The sequence below is a fragment of the Ambystoma mexicanum genome, chromosome 8 (assembly GCF_040938575.1).
Source record: "Ambystoma mexicanum isolate Mex_15411 chromosome 8, UKY_AmexF1_1, whole genome shotgun sequence".
Taxonomy (NCBI): domain Eukaryota; kingdom Metazoa; phylum Chordata; class Amphibia; order Caudata; family Ambystomatidae; genus Ambystoma; species Ambystoma mexicanum.
Window position 1 is genome coordinate 735493117 of NC_090929.1, and position 18652 is coordinate 735511768.

Here is an 18652-nt window from a genome sequence, read left to right on the forward strand (position 1 = left end):
CCCATTGATTTTGGCCTAACCTGTTATACTGAATGACTCTGCTTAGGGGACTCAAAAGTATTTGTCTGATGTGAGGGCTCGTTTGGGCCCCCCCTCGCATATTCAGCACGAAATGGACCACTTGCTCGCGCATTAGCGGGGGACGCCTCCATTGCCCGTATGCTAACATTAGTATAAGTGTGGCTATTGCGGGAGACACTTGGCTTCCATTTTGTGTGCCCTCGACTCCATCTTTGGACTAGGCCTGACTTCGATAATACGAAAAGGCTTCTTTCCCCTCTGCAGCGCTGCGCACAACACGCTCATGGCCCCCACCTTTTCTCACCCTGTTTGAAAGCTTCACAGATCCCTTTCTCACAGATGCACTGGGGATAATTGAAACAAATAATACACTGTATCATCTCACTCTTCCTCTGTGATCACTGTCCTGTGTGTGTGAACCGGCCCAAACCATGCCTTGTATCATCCATCTACACAAACCTGCCTGTGCCCTCTTACCCCTGCTGTTGGAAAATTACTGCCAATGTAACCCTGTGCCCCCCTAAGGTATTCTCTTGATTTACCAGAAGTGTGACCCAGCTGTGCAGTCCACCCCAGCGTGCCCCCTACTAAAACCAGACTTCTGTCACCGTATATTTCACCCTAGAACTAACAAATGTCAGTGTGCTACATAATTGCTTTGAGCACAGGCCCGCCCCATGACCAAGGTTATCACGCCATCCAAAGACCCCTAAGCCCGGTACTCCATATAACATATATATATAGTCCTAATGAATGATGATCTAATTATGTGTATGCAGTTTATAGGTTTGTAAAGATTTACTCAAAGGTATACTAATGATCATTGTTTATTGTATGTCTAGTGGTAGTTTTTCATGCTAGCTTAGTTAGTGTCCGCCCCATCTCACCGCGACCTTATCCTCGCCCCGCCCGGACACAGGCAGATGGACCTCGTGACGCTCACCCTCCTGCCAACTGAGCAGGCAACCCGGAGAAAGCAGCACCTAAGGATACATATGTTGCTCTACTCACCACCAACCCCACCAACCCTGAACTATTGTAATCCCTTATGTAATGATGTCAGTGATAATGCTTATTCCCCTTATAAGTTCATGTAATTGTAGTATTTGCCAGAGCGCTCTCGAGGCAGCAGAGTTCTCTGGATGCCAATTCTATATAAAGCAACAAAATATTGCAACCTGTTCTTTTAGTCTCATTCCCCATTGGGGTGTCTTATCTTTTATGGATATGCATGTGTAAGTCGGGGAGTGAGCCTTTACACTGCTTAAGAATATTTGTGATCTCTTGTTTGTCCTAATAACCCTTTCATTTGACCAATTCCTCAGAATGTTCTAAATGCTACAGTAAGATATTAATGTCCCCCACACCCTAGCTACTGAAGTCACCTAAGGGTGTAGGTTGTGACTGTGGGACATCCCAAATGGGTCTTTCCTGATTTAGAAACTAAGAGTGTGTAGTTTTGGAGTGTATTTGTGTGTTGCTTTTATATTGTTCCCTTCTGAAGAAGGCTTATTTTAACTGACTGATAAATTAATAATTGTTCAAGAATCCTTGCGTGCAAGTGTTTATTTGAAATCTTTGTCACTGTGAATCTCTGCAACTCCCCTACAGCTCACATTGACCTCTCTTGAGATAAGCCTGGCTGCTCAATATGCTACCAGCCTGTGTAGTACAGACTTATACCAAAGGTTGTGTTCCTATTGCCAGGAGGTCAGAGTTGTTGTAGTGCACCCAAAGGGTACTGCATACAATCGTGCCTAACATTCAGCTTCTGAACAATTCTGGTGAGAGGTCCCTAGATGTACACATCTGTCCCTCATTCACACTGCTGAGCCAAGCTCAGTCAGCCAATCAGTCAAAAGGGCTTTCATGCTGGCAGACAGCCAATCAGGTTCACAGTGCATTTAGGCCATTCACTTCCACCCAGACACCCATAACAAGGAATGTGGATTGGGGCAAGCAACACGCCTTTCAGCACACCACACTGCATTCATGTCAGTTTCGGGCAGGGCTGTCTCATTGTTTGTGTCACACACAGATATCAGACACCCATAACATGGAATGCATATTGGTCACACACTCCATTCACCCAGGTCCCAAGCCAAGGGTGTACCCACAACAGGCAGTCACTGGGAAGGCTCCAGCCAGTCTGGCCTGGACTTGCCCGCAATATCATATATGGTTCTTCCACCCAGCAGGTAGTCAGGGGAAGTGACAGTCAGGACTTCCCAGGACTTTAGGAGAACAAGGTAACAGATAATAGAAACCAAGAGGCCACAGCAGCCATCTTGTCTCCTATCAGGAATCCACTGATTCCTAGGGCAGGGTCTGGTTATCCCAAAAGGGCGGATACTCTGAGCACCTGTCAAATTCAGCATGGAGCTGCCACCAATCCCTACCCTGCTCTGTGGGCCACACACAGGTAGCCAAAAACATAAACTAGGGGTGCCAGAGGGGTATCCCAAGGGTTTCTGTTCATCACAACCAAAAGGAGGAAGAGCTGCATTGCCAGGAGTCCCACATGGACTCCTGTGCACAAACCAACACAGAACACACATGAAAGTACAGGACAAGTCATGGAGGCACTGCCCCTCCAATGCATTTCCAGCATCAGATATTTCCTCCAAAAGCTTTTATTTGAGGTAATTCCCAAAAAGTATGAACAAAGGTGCCATCCGTTCCCCCCCCTACCCTCCCTTCCTCCACCCATCTGAGACAATTGGCGTGGTCCGTGCGGCCCCACCTAAACAATGCAGTGCAAGAATAAGACTCTGTGGAGTATTTGAGTTGGATACGTTGTATCCTAGTGGATATCTCGATTTCCCTCTGAAACATCAACGCCTCTACCCATTTCTCAGATTCAAGAGGGCCCACATCCCTTTCCCATCTAGCCTTCAGCCTGGGAAACTCTTTGGTCCTGAAGGCAGTAATGACTTGATGTAGGGTTGAGATAACTTTGGTGCTTATACACTCCGGGGGGGGGGGAGATTTGCCTCAAACAGAGAGCAAGGCGCAATGTCCTGGAGTGTCTGCGCCCTGAATCAGGAAAATCGAGGTTTCCCAGTTCACCACAAGTCCACTGACCGTCTGGAATTCCAGCAAAGTGTGCATGATCCGGCAACAAGCGAGTTGCGGCTTACCCATCTAAACTAAGTTTGTCCGCATAAAGCGAGACCCTGTCCTGTTCCCGGACTGCCACCGGAACCCCAACAAGTCTGGTCTGGCCTTAACCCGATTGCAAGAGCCTCAATAGCCAGTATAAATAACAAAGAGGAGAGAGGGACAGCCTTGTCTCGTCCCCTTCTCCTAGAGGACACTCAAACTGGTGAAGCATAGAGCATGCAGACCCAACCCAGAAAGTTTGCTCCAAACCCTATGCGGGTCATTACATCCCACAGAAAACACCATTCAACGAAATCGAAGGCCTTCTCAAAGTCCACCGAAAGAAGAGTGAGTGGTTCCACAAACTCGGCTGCTTGAGATATTGCCAATTGCCATTCATAACCTTCAGACGTTCATGCAGGTGGCCTTATCCAGCATAAATCTGCATTGCTCTGGATGAACCAGGGAAGTAATCACTCTACTCAAGTGCTTAGGAAAGCACCCTCGCCTGGATCTTAACCTCCTCATTTATCAAGCAGATAGGCCTGTAAGAGGCTCAGAACTCCGGCGGCTTGCCTGTTTTAGGGATGACTACAAATGTAGCCCTTTGTAAGATCACAGGAAGAATACCTGTGGCCTTGGAGCGAGTGAACAGGTTATGCATTGTTAGGCAAAGTTTGCATGTAGTACCTTCCGGAACCACTACACACAACTATGACTACAGGTGTAAGCAAAACCAACATTTGGTATAGGTCTGTACCACAGTTTTTGGTAGCGAGCTGAGCAGCCAGGCTTATCTCAAGAGGGAATGTGAGCTTGTAATGAGGTTACACAGAGGTCTATAATTACAATTATTCAAATAGGCACTTACACTCAAGGTTTCTTGATAAAACACTTAATTTATTACACAGTGAGAAAACATTCACTAAAAGGAGGCAATAAATATCACACTAAAATATACTGCAATACTTCACACTTACCGGCTCTGAAACATTTACACTACTTTGAAGGAGGAGCAAAATGGCATAAGTTAATAAAATTAATAGTAGTTACTTTTAAATGGTGCAAATAGTTTGAGTTCACCAGAGGAGTTGGTCCAATGCAATAGGTAGGCCAAATTCAATGGCTAGTGTCCTATATAGATAAAAACAGTTTGAGTGGATAAACGGAAAAGTCTTTGCCACGGTTCTCGGAAGTAGTTCTCGAAAGAGTTATGTCGGGTCACAAGCTGACTAGGCCTGCAAGTTGCCAAAGGTTCACGCACTTTTGCAATGTGAGAGGTAAGTCCTCGGTCTAGTTTTCACAGTACCTTCTATTGAAGAAAAAAAAAAGATGCAGCTGAAGACCTTCTGTTCCTGGCAGTTCCTGCAGATCTCGCTGTTCTGAACCTCAGTCGTGGGGACAAGAGGGAGGACGTTGGGGGGACTCCTGCACTGCACGGGGACTGGTCACAGAGCTGGCAAACTAGCAAAACTTTGATTCCGGTAGCTGTCTTCAAGCACTCAAACTGGTCTTTCTCCCTGGCTATTCGGTTTCCTGCAGCACTTTGGGGAATATACAACCAGCTCAGAGAAGAGAATTATATCCAGGTGGCTTACGAGTGGATTTGTCCTACCAACTCAAAGGAAGAAGTTGTCCCTGAAGGGCTTCTCTGTCGAGATTGGCGATTCGGACCTGCAGCAGGGCTTCACCGGGCAAACCAACGGTCCAGGAGTTGCAGCAGCCGTGCTCTTCCAGCTCGTCTTCGTTTCTTTCGCTCCAGTGGTCGACTCTGCCTTCCAAGCCAAGAGACTCTCCTTTTAAACAGTTTTCTCTCATTCATTCCAGCCTAGCTGCCACTCACCCAGCAGGGTGGCTGTCCTTGCCGGACAGTCAGCCAGCCAATCACGCAAGAGTGCATTTGGGTCTCCTAGGAGACTAAGCACAGGGAGTTTCGGGCACCTCCTCACTTCCCGCCCACCCCAGACAATCAGGCGCCAGAGGCAGTCTTCAGTCCAAAAGCCTGTCAAAGGCATAGAAACAAAGGGATCAAACCTAGTTTGGCGCGCAGAGACAAACTCTAGAAGTACTTTCCAAAAACGAAATGGCGAAAAAAGACCGCGACCTGTTTAAACAATGGAGGCTCAGATGCCATCTTGAAAAACATGGCTCCCGTGATATAACGCTACCAGTGTTCACGGTCGGGAAAGATCATGGTAGTTTGTTGTAAAACCACTGCCACCAGCCATTTCGAGAGGAAAGGGTAGTATTTGACTGCTACATGGGTTTCTAGACACAGGGGATACCAGGTAACCCCTCCAGGACTCTACTGTAAGATAGTGTGTGCTGAGTCTAGGAATTTAAAGACTAGTAAAGTCAATTTAACTTTACATTCTCTGGGAAATTGTGGTTTATCCCGGAGAAGCTATTTAAACCTTTGGGAAATCTAACTAGGCATCCCTGTGTTACTGCACTGAGGGTGCTGTGTAACATACATGAAAGGATGATGCATTTGGAGTTGTCTAAAACTCAATCAAAGAACACAAGAGTAAAACGCACATCAAAATACATGTGTGGGGAAAAAAGGCTCACTCTCTCCAGGTAAAACAATCAAGTCCTCAAAATCCAGCAAAGCTGCTGAGGGTCTCTAAGGTGAAGGGAATTAGCACATTTAGGAGAATTCTCCCTAACGTGCATGTGTGCAGTTGTCAAATTGCCGAGCCTCCTCCAGAACTCAATCAGGAATCCCTTGGGCCCAGGGTTTTTATCGGACTGAAGGTGAGAGATGGCAGCAGCAATTTCTTCGCTTGTAATCTCAGTTTCTGGGTCTGACATCTATTTGAACGTCAGTTTTGGCAGAGTGAAGTGCTCTAGGAAGAGGGATCCCACTAGAGGGCCTTGAACTTGCCAAGAGCGGTAGAGATCCTCCTAATAAGTAGCAAATGCCTCAGAGATCCCTCTGTCCTCAGCGGTCCTCCGCGATCCTCTCGCCCCTCTTTTCCACCATTTCCCCTCACATGTCTGTCTCTCATCCCTACTTTTAAGCCAGGCTAGCATTTTCCCTGCTCGGTCACCAGTCTCCGATTGGACTGCGCTTGACCCAGTGTGCCTGTCTGGCGTTGTCAAGGGCAATGTTCCTGAGCTTGCCTTGGGCGCCTAGGAGGAAAATGTTCTTCTGCAGCTATCGCAAGGTCTTCAGTCTCAAGTATCGCCTGCAGGTGTGCTCGCCTTTGCCCTGAGATGAGTGATTATTTTGCCCCTGAGTATTTCCTTGTAGCCCTCCCACAGTATCTCTGGATTATATAACAACCCTTCATTTATGGCAAAGTTCTCGGTTGTCTTAACAGGGACTCCTTCTAAAAATTCAGGGAAGCAGAGATCATAACTATTCAGGCAGCAAGGCGGCTTAGCCTTGTTTCTGCCATTGGTAAGTTCCATCACAAGTGGGGAGCGGTCTGAAATGCCTCTGGCCAAAAACGTAGCTGATGTGCGCTTATGCCGATCACACTGCAAGATAAAAAAAGTAGTCCACTCTGGGAATGGAGCCATGCAACCTTGAGAGGAAAGAGAAGCCATAGTCTGAGGCATGCAGAGCGTTCCAAGCGTCCGCCAGTCCCGGTGTTAGAGAGAATGTGTGTTGTGGGAGTGTTGAGTGGGTCCAATTTTGGAGAAAATCGTTCACATCGTTGAAATCCCCACCAAGGACCCAGGTGTCTGCCTGGTTATTGAAGGGAGACGCTCGTAGATTGTTCAAAAGGTACATCGCTAGAGGCGGAGGGGCACAGACAAACAATACCCCAAACCTCCCCCCATAATTCCCCTCTAACCAATACAAAGCGTCCATGAGAATCCTGTATCAATGTTATGAGTCGGTAAGGGAGCCGCAGAGTATAAGTATTAGGGCGTCTCTCGCCCCCATAGAAAATCCAGCATGTACCACAGTCCGGTAGTTTGAACGATTGAAAAACCGACACTCCGACCTGGCCAGATGGGTTTCATCGTGTGAGTGCCGGTTGAGAAACTGCAGTACCAGCTGCCTCTTAATGCTAGACCCCAACTCGTTCATATTACAGGTTAAAAAGGAAAGCAACGTAGTCCCGTCCCCTGCTGCTATATTTGTGTGGCAAAAAGTGCAGTGTCGGAGGCGCGGGCAGAGAACCTAGCCCCTTTGGCATGATAAGAGACACAAAGGCCCCCTCCCATCCCCAAATAACACCCCTGCATCCCAATCAACAAGAAAAAACATGGAAATAATCCCCCTCCCGACCCACCCTGTCCTTCAACCCAACCTGAAGCTCCTGTCACCCGAACCTTATGATGGACATACGCAAGTAAAAAAGATGCAGTAAACTGCAGGGTTAATGCAGTTACAGCTTTAGGCAAAAAGATATCTTACGGAGCCCTCAGTCAGCCAAGTGCCAGCCCTCAGTCAGCCGAGTGCCACAACTTCTAGACATGGCGCATTGGAGCTAGGTCTCCTGACAGATCCGGGTCAGATGGTCAGGCGAGAACCCAGACCTCATCCTGTGTCCTTTTGTCAGTTGCAAATCTTCAGCCGAGTCAAGTGGTGGTGGAACGGGGGGGGGTGGGGGGTTCTGCTGCTTTGGAGATGACTTGTCTATTTGCAGCGTGGTTCAGGAGATGAGGAAACTGCAATGTTGACTTCAAACCAGTCCCATGCCTCACATGGGTTGAGGAAAAGAGGAGTGGTCCTTTTGTGGTATACATTAAGTTTAGCCGGAAAGAAGAGGGCATATTTGATGCCATGCAGGAGTGTAGCCTTTTCTTGATGCAGTCGAAGATTTGTCTGGACCTTTGCACCTCTCTGGTGTAGTCTGGGGAAAAAAACGATCCTGGAGCCATTGTAAGTGACAGGGCCTGAGCATTATAAGTGACAGGGCCTGAGGCACGTGCCATTTGAAGTAAGGCATTGCAGTAATTCAACAGTCTGGCGATCCCTGTACGTGGGGGAGCCCCCAGAATGGGCCAACCCACTGTGATTCGGTGAGCCCTTTCAATAGAAAAAAGTTGGACCGTTTCCCTGGCACCATCAGATCTGTTAACCGCTGCTCCAGGAAGAGCTCCATGCAGGCACCCTCCTCCTTCTCAGGGATTACTAGTATACAAAGGTTGTTATGCCGGGAGCTTCCCTCATTTAGCCTGGTGCAGTTTTCCATCATTTTTAGCTGTCTCGTGATTGATGGTAACTGGCACTCCATTGACTTAATGAGGTCCAATATGTGCTTTTTGGACTCGACCACTTTTGTGGACAGCTTGTGAAGTTCCACGTGTCCAGATGCTTCAGAAGACAATACGTCAATCCTCGATGGAGGCCCTGGACTCTGCAATCGCTTCCATTACATCTCTGAGCGACAAAGCATAGTCTTGCGCAACTGCAGGGGCAGCAGCGTCTGTCATGACCAGGGATCTGGAAGGAGGTGTGGTGCAAAAAGCATAATGGTCCATCTTATTCTGCATGCCAGCCTCGCAGAATTTGTCCTTCACCATGATTGCTGGCAGCACTGTCAGAAGCACAGGTTTCCAAATGGTCGCTCCCACAGGAGAAGCAATGAGCCCCAAAATATATAGAAGTACTGCACAGGCGAAGGGTGTGAGGTAGGTATGATGATGTAATGTTGCTTAGGAATGTGGTCTTCCAAAAGCGCTTCCCCAGCCCAGAAAGATGCTGTAGCTCCTGTATTAAGATGTCCCAGCCACACAGATCAGGGTGCTGTGTGGGTACAGAGCCGTGGTATGGGGCAGATAGTAATAAACAGGTGAAGGTGGTGTGCTTTTCAGCTGATAAGCTGGCCCAAGATAATCTTGATAAGAATGACCTAGTGTCAGGAAAGCAGCACTTCAAGATACTCGCCTGGCAGAGAGTTGCGCAGCAGCGTTTCAGCTGTGTCTGTGGGGCCAGAGTCTGACACCCACAACAGGACTAGCGGTGTCCTCCCCGTGCTGGGGAACGTTGGGCCAGGGACTGGGCAACAGTTGGCCACTGTAGGCAGCAAACAACCCCGCCGCCGCTCCACACTGTGAGCCGTCACCTTCCTCACTCGATCGACAGGCAGCAGCCTTACCCGCGGTCATCCCATCAACAAGGGTCCGCATCCTGGACTGCGCGCAAGCTGGTAGCGAGCCACCGCAGGCAGCGGGACGGCAGCCAAGGACATAAGGCAGCACCCAGCTGTCACAGCTCCACTCGGCTGACAGCCATCCGGGCGAACCTCGCCACAGATTATCAGTAGGAACAAGGCAAAATGTGCTGCAGGACCTCAGCTCTTCGCCAATATGCAGGGATGGATTCCCTGCCTTTCCACGTTTAGCAGGATTTAAAAGGCAGGATAAGTTGAGCACCGACTGAGCAGCAAAGGCTCACGTCCGCATCCTGCTGCTGCACATCAGCACCCCTAGTTGCTGAACATGTTAATCGGCTCCACCTGGTGCTTTCTGCAGAGAGCGGGTTTTCTCTCCCAGTCAGGGCAGATGCTCCATCTGAATTTCAACTTCATGCCTGGCTGCTGAGCGATGAAGATATTGGGAGTGGGATTTGTCGAGTGACTTCCTTGAAATTGTCCTCTCGGCTTGAAGTCCTGCCAATAAGTCCATCTACGCCTGTAGGTGGTTACATTTTTCACCCTGATGCCATTGGGAGTTGGGGGGGGGGGGACTTAGGATCCTTTTATTTGTGCCACATTCTCCCTCCGTTCTGAATTTCTGTTTTCCTTGGCCCAGTGATGCCTTTAGATTGTCACTGTTCCTTACCATGATTTTGGTTTTTAAAAGGACACAGAGCAAGGCTCGTTCTTCGCAATCCCCATGATTATGCAGTAGTTTTAGCGGGGATTGTGCAACCAGTTCCCCCACGCCAGTTTGTTCCGCCGTGGGATGTAAATTTGGTGCTCACTTTTCTTAAGGGTGCTCCGTTTGAGCCCCTGCATTCTTGTTCTTGAAGGCTGCTCATCCTTAAGATTATTTTCCTGGTTGCCATCCCTTCTGCTGGCTAGCTGAGATGGCACCAGGCACCATTTGTAAAATCTCCCTATTTGGTTTTCTCCAAAGAAAGGGTGATGTTGAGCGCTTCCTCCCGAAGGTAGTCTCTGATTTACATTTCTCTCAAAAGACCAATCTTCCCATTTTTTTTCCTTCACTGTATTCTCCCAAGTCAGAGGAGTCTGAGCAGGCCCTGAGCTAATTTGTCTCTCCGATGAGGGATGGCAGAAAAGATAACTAGCTTTTTGCGGGTTATGCTGGGCCCCATGCTGGCATTGCTTTGACCAAACGGACATTCCAGATTACCATGCATTCACTGAATTTAAAAAACAAATGGAGAAATGACTGAATTTCTTTGTTCGAAAAACCGAAATTCTTCTTGCTTTTTGTACTTTTTTTTTTTTTTAATAATGCACAGGTACTCTTACCCCACCCCACACCTATTTTTTAATAAAAATGTACCAACATTCGGGAAAAAACTGGCCCAAAAAAAGCAGCCATTTCTTCCTCGTTTTGGGGGATTGTCATTTATAAGGATACCGGACCATCCTCTGCATCTGGAAAGGATGTGCCTGAAGGTCCCTGAGCTCATTCGACCAAAGAACTGGCTGTCACCTCCGCCCTGCAGAGAGGTGTTCCTGTTCAGAACTTTTGCTAAGAGGCTGTGTGTCTCTCTGTACACATTCGCCAAACATTCCAAATCCGGGGAGGATGCTAGTTTTCATAAAGTGGTAGGTGGTGTCATTGCTCTCCTGCCTCCTCTATGTCTACAAACTGCCAAAATGGATGTCGAATCCGTGGGAGAAAGGAATCCATTAGAAGAACAAATTACTAAACTCTCAGTAATGTTCTTTCGAAGGGATTTGTTCTTCCGACGTATTCCACATCTATGACAGATAATGACCACAGCTGTGCTGATTCAGCAAATCTTTCGGCGTCCTGCGTCGATACGCTGTCCTCGAGGGCCTCCGTCGAGCCGACGTCACTGGATGTTATAAGTAGGACGCACAACGCCCGTAGCCTCAGTTCAGTTTTTTCTGCGAACGTGTTCGCTTTGAAGAACCTCGGTTCTTCTGATTTCTATTGGTTCTTCGAACCTTGTTGTTTGTGAAGATATGTCTTCGTCGTCTTCTACCCTGCGGTCTGGTTTCAAGAAGTGTCGGGACTGCGGTTCCAAGATGTCGCTTACGAACCCGCACAACGTCTGCCTCTGGTGCCTCAGCGAGGACCACGCCACCGATAACTGTGACGATTGCCAGTCTTTGACGTCGAAGGCCTTGCGGGAGCGGAAGAAGCTATCTGTAGGTAGGGTTTCCAAACCCCGAAAGTCTAAATCCGCTGGGCTTTCGACTGACAATTCGAGAGGTGACTCTCCGCGTTGGTCCTAAGTCCAGGGAGTCTCGGTCCCTTAGTGGTTCCCGCCATTCCTCTGCCTCTTCTAGGCACTCGCGGAAGTGCCGGCATCGGTCGCCTTCCTCGTCCGAGGACTCCGCCAGACGGCGGGTAGCTTGTCCTACCAAGCATTCCACGCCTGCGGAATGGGACGCATTTCGTAAGGAAATGATGGCGATTTTCGAATCGCAGGGCTACGTTTCATGCGCCTTCGGGAGAAGCCGGCAAGGAACGTGCTAGGGCCACCGCTCGCACGCCTTCGGGCTCGGGCGGTCGGCGCGATCACAGAGAGCCATTGAGGTCCCAATCGGACAAGGTAGATCGCTCTAGCCATGCTTTCTCCAGGTCCAGGTCCCGGTCCTTGACACCCTCGAGACGGTCAGAGCCTGTGAGGTCTTCTAAGAAGTCGTCGACGCCATCAGCGCCATCGGCGCCATGTCCGTCGAGGGACTCTCGAGGCTCCGCCTCCGAGGAAGTCATTGGCGCTGAGGCCGTTGAAGGACACGCTCGGGGCTCCGGCCTCGAGGCCTGTGTCGAAGCGGTCTGCGCCTCGTTCGCCGATTCGTCGACGCCCTCAACGCCTTTTGTGGAGGCTTTACTGGAAGTACCCCGTGCATCGGTGGAAACTCTGAGGAAGGCCCTGAGGCCTGTATTTGATCCTTTTTCTGTGCCCTCATCCAGGGATTTATTCCAGCCTCTGGATTACATCTATGAGGTGGATGAAGGGTCTGATTCCTGATGAGGTTCCTGACGAACTCTTGTCTGGTCATAGCCAGTTGGAAGACCTGCGTCAGTCTTTGCACGGCGCCAGTGGCCTGGACACCTCTCCAGAGGTTGAGTTCGGTAGGCCTGTGCCTGGCACGCACGCCGAGTCTTCATACCGGCGTCTTATGTCGAGGGTGACGGAGTACTTGGGGTGGTCTGCGCCACCAGTGGATTTTCTGCAGGATGACCCGACAGATATCCTTGAACAAGGTGCACCCACTGACCCGGTGCTGCCATTTCATATGGCTCTACGCACCCCACTCCGGAGAGTGGTGGTGCAGGTGGCTACGGCCCCAGCAAAGCAGGCGTCGTACCCTACCATACCTCCTGATGGGGACGACAAACATTTTGATGGCTGGGTGAAGAAAGTGTTTTCTTCAGGGAGGGTATGGCTTTACAGGAAGCCAACTCGGTGTGTGCCTTAGCACATTTCACTCACACTCTGTGGAATTGTGGGTCTTTGGCGGCTGAACATATTCCCAAAGGGGAGCAACGGGATGGTTTTCTTGCCCTCGTTCAGGATGGCAAGGATGCCATGTGTGAATCCGTTCAGTCGGGTCTGGACATGGCAGACTGTGTCAGCCGGTCCATGGCGGCGAGCACCGTGATGTGCAGATTTGCATGGTTGCGGAATTCTGGGTTTGCTCCTGACGTACAAGCCCAGCTTCTCAACATGCCCTTTGATGGTGTACATCTTTTTGGCAGCAAGGCTGACGAGAGCCTTGAGAGGTTGCAGACCTCCAAAGCTGCAGCAAAGTCGTTGAGCGCTGCAGTTTGCCAACCGCCGCCTTTTCGTCCTAGGGGACAGCAATGGAGGGGAGGTTCCTTTCGGTACTACTCTTCCTTTGGTAGATCGAGGGGAGCTGCAAGTCAAAGGGGCCACCATAGGAGTACCAGAGGTGGAAAACAAGGTACTCGAGGTGCCAAGGCCGCTCGGGCAGTTGCCTCTTTGCCCTCAGGCACTGCTGCAGCCGCTTCAACTCAGTCATGAGGCCATGTCCCATGGTTCGCCGGTTGGGGGGGAAGGCTGGCGCAGCATCTTGTAGAATGGCGTGCCATTACTACCGATGTGTGGGTTCTGGAGATCATAGCCCACGGCTACTGTCTTCCTTTCCGGCAGAGGCCTCACGACAATCCACCAAGAATCTCTCTTTGAAGAGTCCGGATCCGCTCCTTGCGCAGGAAATCAAATCCCTGCTGGACAAAGGCGTCATAGAACTGGTGCCTGTAGCAGAGAGGAACAAGGGATGGTATTCCCCATATATTTTGATTCCGAAAAACGACTGAGGATTGAGACCCATCATGGACTTGCGTGGTTTGAACAAGCTCCTCAGGAGGGACAAGTTCAAGATGGTTACTCTTTCTCAAGTCCTCCAGGCCCTTCAACTTCAGTACTGGTTGGTGTCTCTCGACCTCAAGGACGCTTACATTCATGTGCCGATTCATCCCAATCACAATAAGTACCTGAGGTTCGCGGTTGGTGACTCGCATTTTCGGTTTCGGGTCCTGCCGTTCGGATTTCCCTCCGCCCGAGGGTCTTCACCAACCTCATGGTGGTGGTGGCAGCATATCTCAGGAAAGGGGGGGAATTCACGTCTACCCCTACCTGGACGATTGGTTGATCAGGGCGTGCTCTCCCGAGCAAGTCCTGGATCATCCGTCAGTCACCTGCCACTCCCTTCACAAGCTGGGTTTCTCCCTCAACTTAAAGAAGTCTCACTTGACACCTACCCAGCGGCTCCATTACATCGGAGCAGTGCTCGACACATCTCTGGGGCAGTGTTTGCCTCCCCAGGTGAGGGCTCATCAAATTCTGCAGATGGTGGACAAGTTTCAACGTGCCCAGAGTCTCCAGGCGTTCGAGTTCTTGCGGTTGCTCGGCCTCATGGCATCCTGCATTCTTCTGGTGCCAGAGGCCAGGCTCCGGATGAGATCTTTGCAGTGGGCTCTCAAGCTGCAGTGGTCGCATGCCTCCGGCAGGATGTCGGATCCAGTTCAGGTGCCGCCCTCGGTTGCCCAGGATCTTCTGTGGTGGGCCGTCAAAGGCAATCTGATGAAGGGGGCTCCATTTTGGCTACCCTGGCCGGAGGTGACGATCGTGACGGACGCATTCCCTCACAGGATGGGGAGCTCATGCCAATGAGTTGAGTTAGCGGTCGTTGGTCTCCGTCGGAGTCCAGCCTCCATATCAATCTGCTGGAGCTGAGGGCCGTCAGGATAGTCCTGAAGGCTTTTCTGTTGGCTGTGCAGGGGAAGAATGTCCTGATTCTGACGGACAGTACAGTGGCCATGCACTACCTCAGCAAAAAGAGGGGGGGCAGGGTCTCTCCCTCTGTGCAGAGAGGCGATGCAGCTCTGGTTCTGGCCCAGCCAGCAGGAAATTTCGATCTCGGCAGTTCATCTGGCCGGAGAAAAAAACGTGGTGGCTGACGCTCTGAGCAGGCAGAGCACGGTATCTCACGAGTGGGAGCTGGCTCAGGAGATTCTCTTGGAGAGCTTCGCCCTTTGGGGGACCCACAAGTGGATCTCTTCGCCAAAAGTGTCAACCGGAAGTGCGAAAGGTTCTGCTCGGAGGAATTTCTTCCAAGAGGAGCCTTGGGCGACGCATTCATATCCCACTGCTGTATGCGTTTCCTCCAGACCCCGTAATTCTGCAAGTGCTGCAGAGGTTACAGAGGTTTGGTTCCCGAATGATCCTCATTGCTCCGGCATGGGCCCGGAGAACGTGGTACCCGGACCGTCTCGACATGTCCATCTGCCCTCTGTCTTCCCTCCCGAGACGATCTGCTCTGACGGGAGAGGGGTCAGGTTCTCCATCCAGAGGTGAAGTCCCTCAACCTTCATGCTTGGATTCTGAAAGGTTGAGGTATAAGGATTGGGACCTCCCTGAAGACGTGATGGAGGTGTTGCTTTCGGCCAGAAGGCCCGCAACAAAGTCCCTGTACCGTTGCCATTGGAGAAAGTTCTGCGACTGGTGTAGGGTTAAGAATGTGGATCCTTTTTCATGTGCCATTCTTGTGGTTCTGTCTTTTTTGCTTTCGTTAGCCCACAAGGGCCTGCAAATGGGAACCATTAAAGGTTACCTGGCGGCACTGTCCCTATTTAAGCGCTCGTCTGAGGAGTGTTCTTATTTTAAGATTCCCTTTTGATTTCTCAGTTTCTGAAAGGGCTCACTAATGTGCTCCCACCGTCACTTTTCCAGGTGCCCGGTTGGGATTTGAACCTGGTTCTAAAATTCCTAATGGGAGCTCAGTTTGAGCCTTTACATTCTTGTCCTTTGAAACTGTTAACCTTTAAAACTGTTTTTAGTTGCAGTTACTTCCGCTCGTAGAGTGAGTGAGTTGCAGGCACTATCAGCCAAGCCACCCTTCATGGTGTTCCATAAGGACAGGGTTGTCCTTAGGGTTCGTCCTTCATTTAAGCCAGAAGGTCATTCTTCCGGTGTTCTATCCTCCTCTGCATCCTGGTAAGGAAGAGGAGAGGCTTTATAAATTGGATCCTAGGAGAGCGTTAAGCTTCTACATCTCACGCATGTCCTGGGTCAGAGTGAACGATCGGCTCTTTGTAGGCTATGCTGGAAGGCGTTTGAGTCAAGCTGTTACTAAGCAGACCTTGTCCAGATGGATTATCTTGACCATCTCGGAATGCTACCATCTGGCGGGTAAGGACCCTCCGGTAGGCTTGAGGGCCCATTCTACTAGGGGGTGTGGCTGCCTCCACTGCTCTGCAGAGGGGTGTTGCCATTTGTAACATTTGTGAAGCAGCCACATGGGCCTCTGTCCATACTTTTGTAAAACATTGCTCCCTGGACTCTATCCACTTAGCCTTTGGTAAGGTGGTCCTCTATTCTGCAATTTGATTGGGCATTCTAAATTTCTAAATTCTTGTCCCACCTCCATACGTTGGTACTGCCTTGGGAGTCTGTCATAGATGTGGAATACGTCGGAGGAACAAATCCCCTCGAAGAACAAGTTACTTTCTTACCTGGTAACGTTCTTTCGATGGGATGTTCCGACGACCTGTTCCACATCGTACCCTCCCAGCCTGCCCCTCTACAGAATTTCTTATGCGATTGCAGCTTAAGTTTCCGCAAGGCTTTCTGTAGTCATTCTGGCGGAAGATTGGTGCCACACGTTCTGGGGAAAAAACTACAACTGAGGCTACGGGCGTCATGCGTCCTACTTGGAACATCCGGTGACGCTGGCTCGACGGAGGCCCTCGTGGACAGCGTATCGATGCAGGACGCAGACTTGGAACATTTTTCAGAAGCACCACAGCTGTGGTGATTACCGGTCATAAATGTGGAATACGTCGTCGGAACATCCCATCGAAAGAACGTTACCAGGTAAGAAAGTAACTTGTTCTTCTGATAAATGTTCCTCCCACAGATTCCTCATCGTCCTCGCAGGCTGCCCCACCTCTTGGGTTCCCTCACCGTGCTAGGGAAAGTCGGTGGATCTAAGGTCACGGGCCCTGGTTCCTTCCAGATAGCAAATAGTGGCAGCATATATGAACAGGGTGTGTAGAGGCGTCTAGCACAGCCAATGCTGCGACTTGCTGAGCCCCTGGATGGCAGAACATTTCCAAAGAACAGCTGCGCCTGGCGATAGATAGCCTAGATGAGGAATCCATGAAAGGGACTTACTGAGCACTAAGTAATGTGTTCTTTGGTTGTCAAATCGCGAATGTCTGGCAGCAAGAACAATGGTAATACATTTTCTATGCAAGAACGATTTGCTTTGTTAATGGCCAATGTGTCTGGGGTCGAGGCACTTGGCATCTGCATCTGGGCAGGTGGCACCTTGGTCTTGCTAGGAGTCAAGTTCCTCTAACTTTCTGTTAACCTTTTGCATGCTCTGATCGGTCAAAGGGCATATTGTGCCAAGACTCTGCCTGGAAGGTGATACATTAATATGTTGATCAATTACTCTTGGGTGGGGCCATACAGACGAGTGACAGCCCATTGATCGCATGTTAGAGCCCGAGTGGGCAGCCAGTGATGGGGTAAGGACTGTTAAGTAGGATCAACCATAAGAATAAACAGAAAAGTATTAACCTGGTGCTTATGGATACTCCAAGCATTCTCATTGGCTAATTTTACCAACTGTGTTGCTAATCCGGGTTATCACAGTGCTGACGGCAACGGGGCAAGCTCTCATCCCATGGAGAACAAGTAAATGGCTGGCAGTAGCTGGGCAAGTTTCTGCATCGAAAACCTATAGAAAATATAGCAGCAGTATGGCTTCCCTCACACGAGGAACAGAGATAAATGTCTGTAAAGATGTAGTTCTTCCAGTGACTCGCTGAGTTCTGTCATTGACCCCATAGTGAATGGTTTGTATGACACATCGTTGGCACTACGTTGCCATTTTTTAAGGAGTCAGCCTACTGGCATTTTTTCACAAATGCGGTTCTCACCGTAGAAAAACTTTGTAGAAGTGAAAGGGTTAAATAATATTGTCATGCTTTGCACAGCAAACCTTTTTGTATGAGAAACCCCAATTGTGACTTGTGAGGAACTGTTAAATGAGATGTTGTCAAGTACTGCAGTGTTGATTTTGCTTAGTGGAGCATCTGTTTAATATAAATGGTAGCGGAAACCTAAAACAGTTTATGCCTTTTATTTTGCTCGACAGTGGGGGTTCTGTATACAACCTCTGTGATGAAGATGAAGCCGACGTCTCCCCATCAGGCCAACAGATAATAGAAAACTCAATCACCATGAGTAAAATGAAGCTGCTCAAAATCAAGATGGAGAACATGAACTTAAGTAAAAAGGTATTGTAGATGTTGGTTGTCGCATATCTTTTACTGTTTTGAAAATTAATAAATTTAGTTTTCCAAACCAACATTTAGTAGTAAACCGCGAATGCAGCATTTTTACTACAGTCAAAAAGTGTATTCACAATGGCCTGTCACCATAATACTAAAGTGTGTGCTTGCTCTTTGGTTAGGCCATCTTTCAACTGGAATTGATTGGAGGCCTAGTCCTTTAATCTTAATCCCAATCCTACGTGGCAAGGCTTTTGTTGTGACACCAATGCTTAACTGAATATTGCATATGTTTTCTCAGGGTTGACTTTGCAAACGGTTTTTAAATTGAATGCTTCATCCTGAAGCCACAGCTGGTTTGACTACAGTTAATCTTTTACTGTTTCAGCTTTGTGCTACCTGTTAGGAAAGATTTCCATTTATGTGTAATTTTCCGTCGAGTTGTGAGCCCCCCCAACTATTTGCTGTTATCTGACTTTTGCCAGTGTAGTACACCCTTCTGCTGTACTCTGCTGGCTTTTCGCTTACTTTGTTATGAGGAAACTGACATGCCCTTAAAGACGTCAGTACTGGGAGGCATTGTTTCCCTGTCTTTCACTTTGTTGCTAATTTTTAGCAACATGTT

General features: G+C 49.3%; 1 protein-coding gene across 4 annotated transcripts in view; it reads left to right on the forward strand.

Annotated features, from left to right (window-relative positions):
* Positions 1–18652, forward strand: part of ZFAND4 (zinc finger AN1-type containing 4) — a 445788-nt gene that overhangs the window by 344298 nt on the left and 82838 nt on the right. For all 4 annotated transcript variants that reach the window (XM_069610549.1, XM_069610550.1, XM_069610552.1 and 1 more), the window contains one exon: positions 17892–18033. In XM_069610549.1, coding sequence (XP_069466650.1) covers positions 17892–18033 — 142 coding nt within the window. The remainder of the gene's footprint in view (positions 1–17891; positions 18034–18652) is intronic.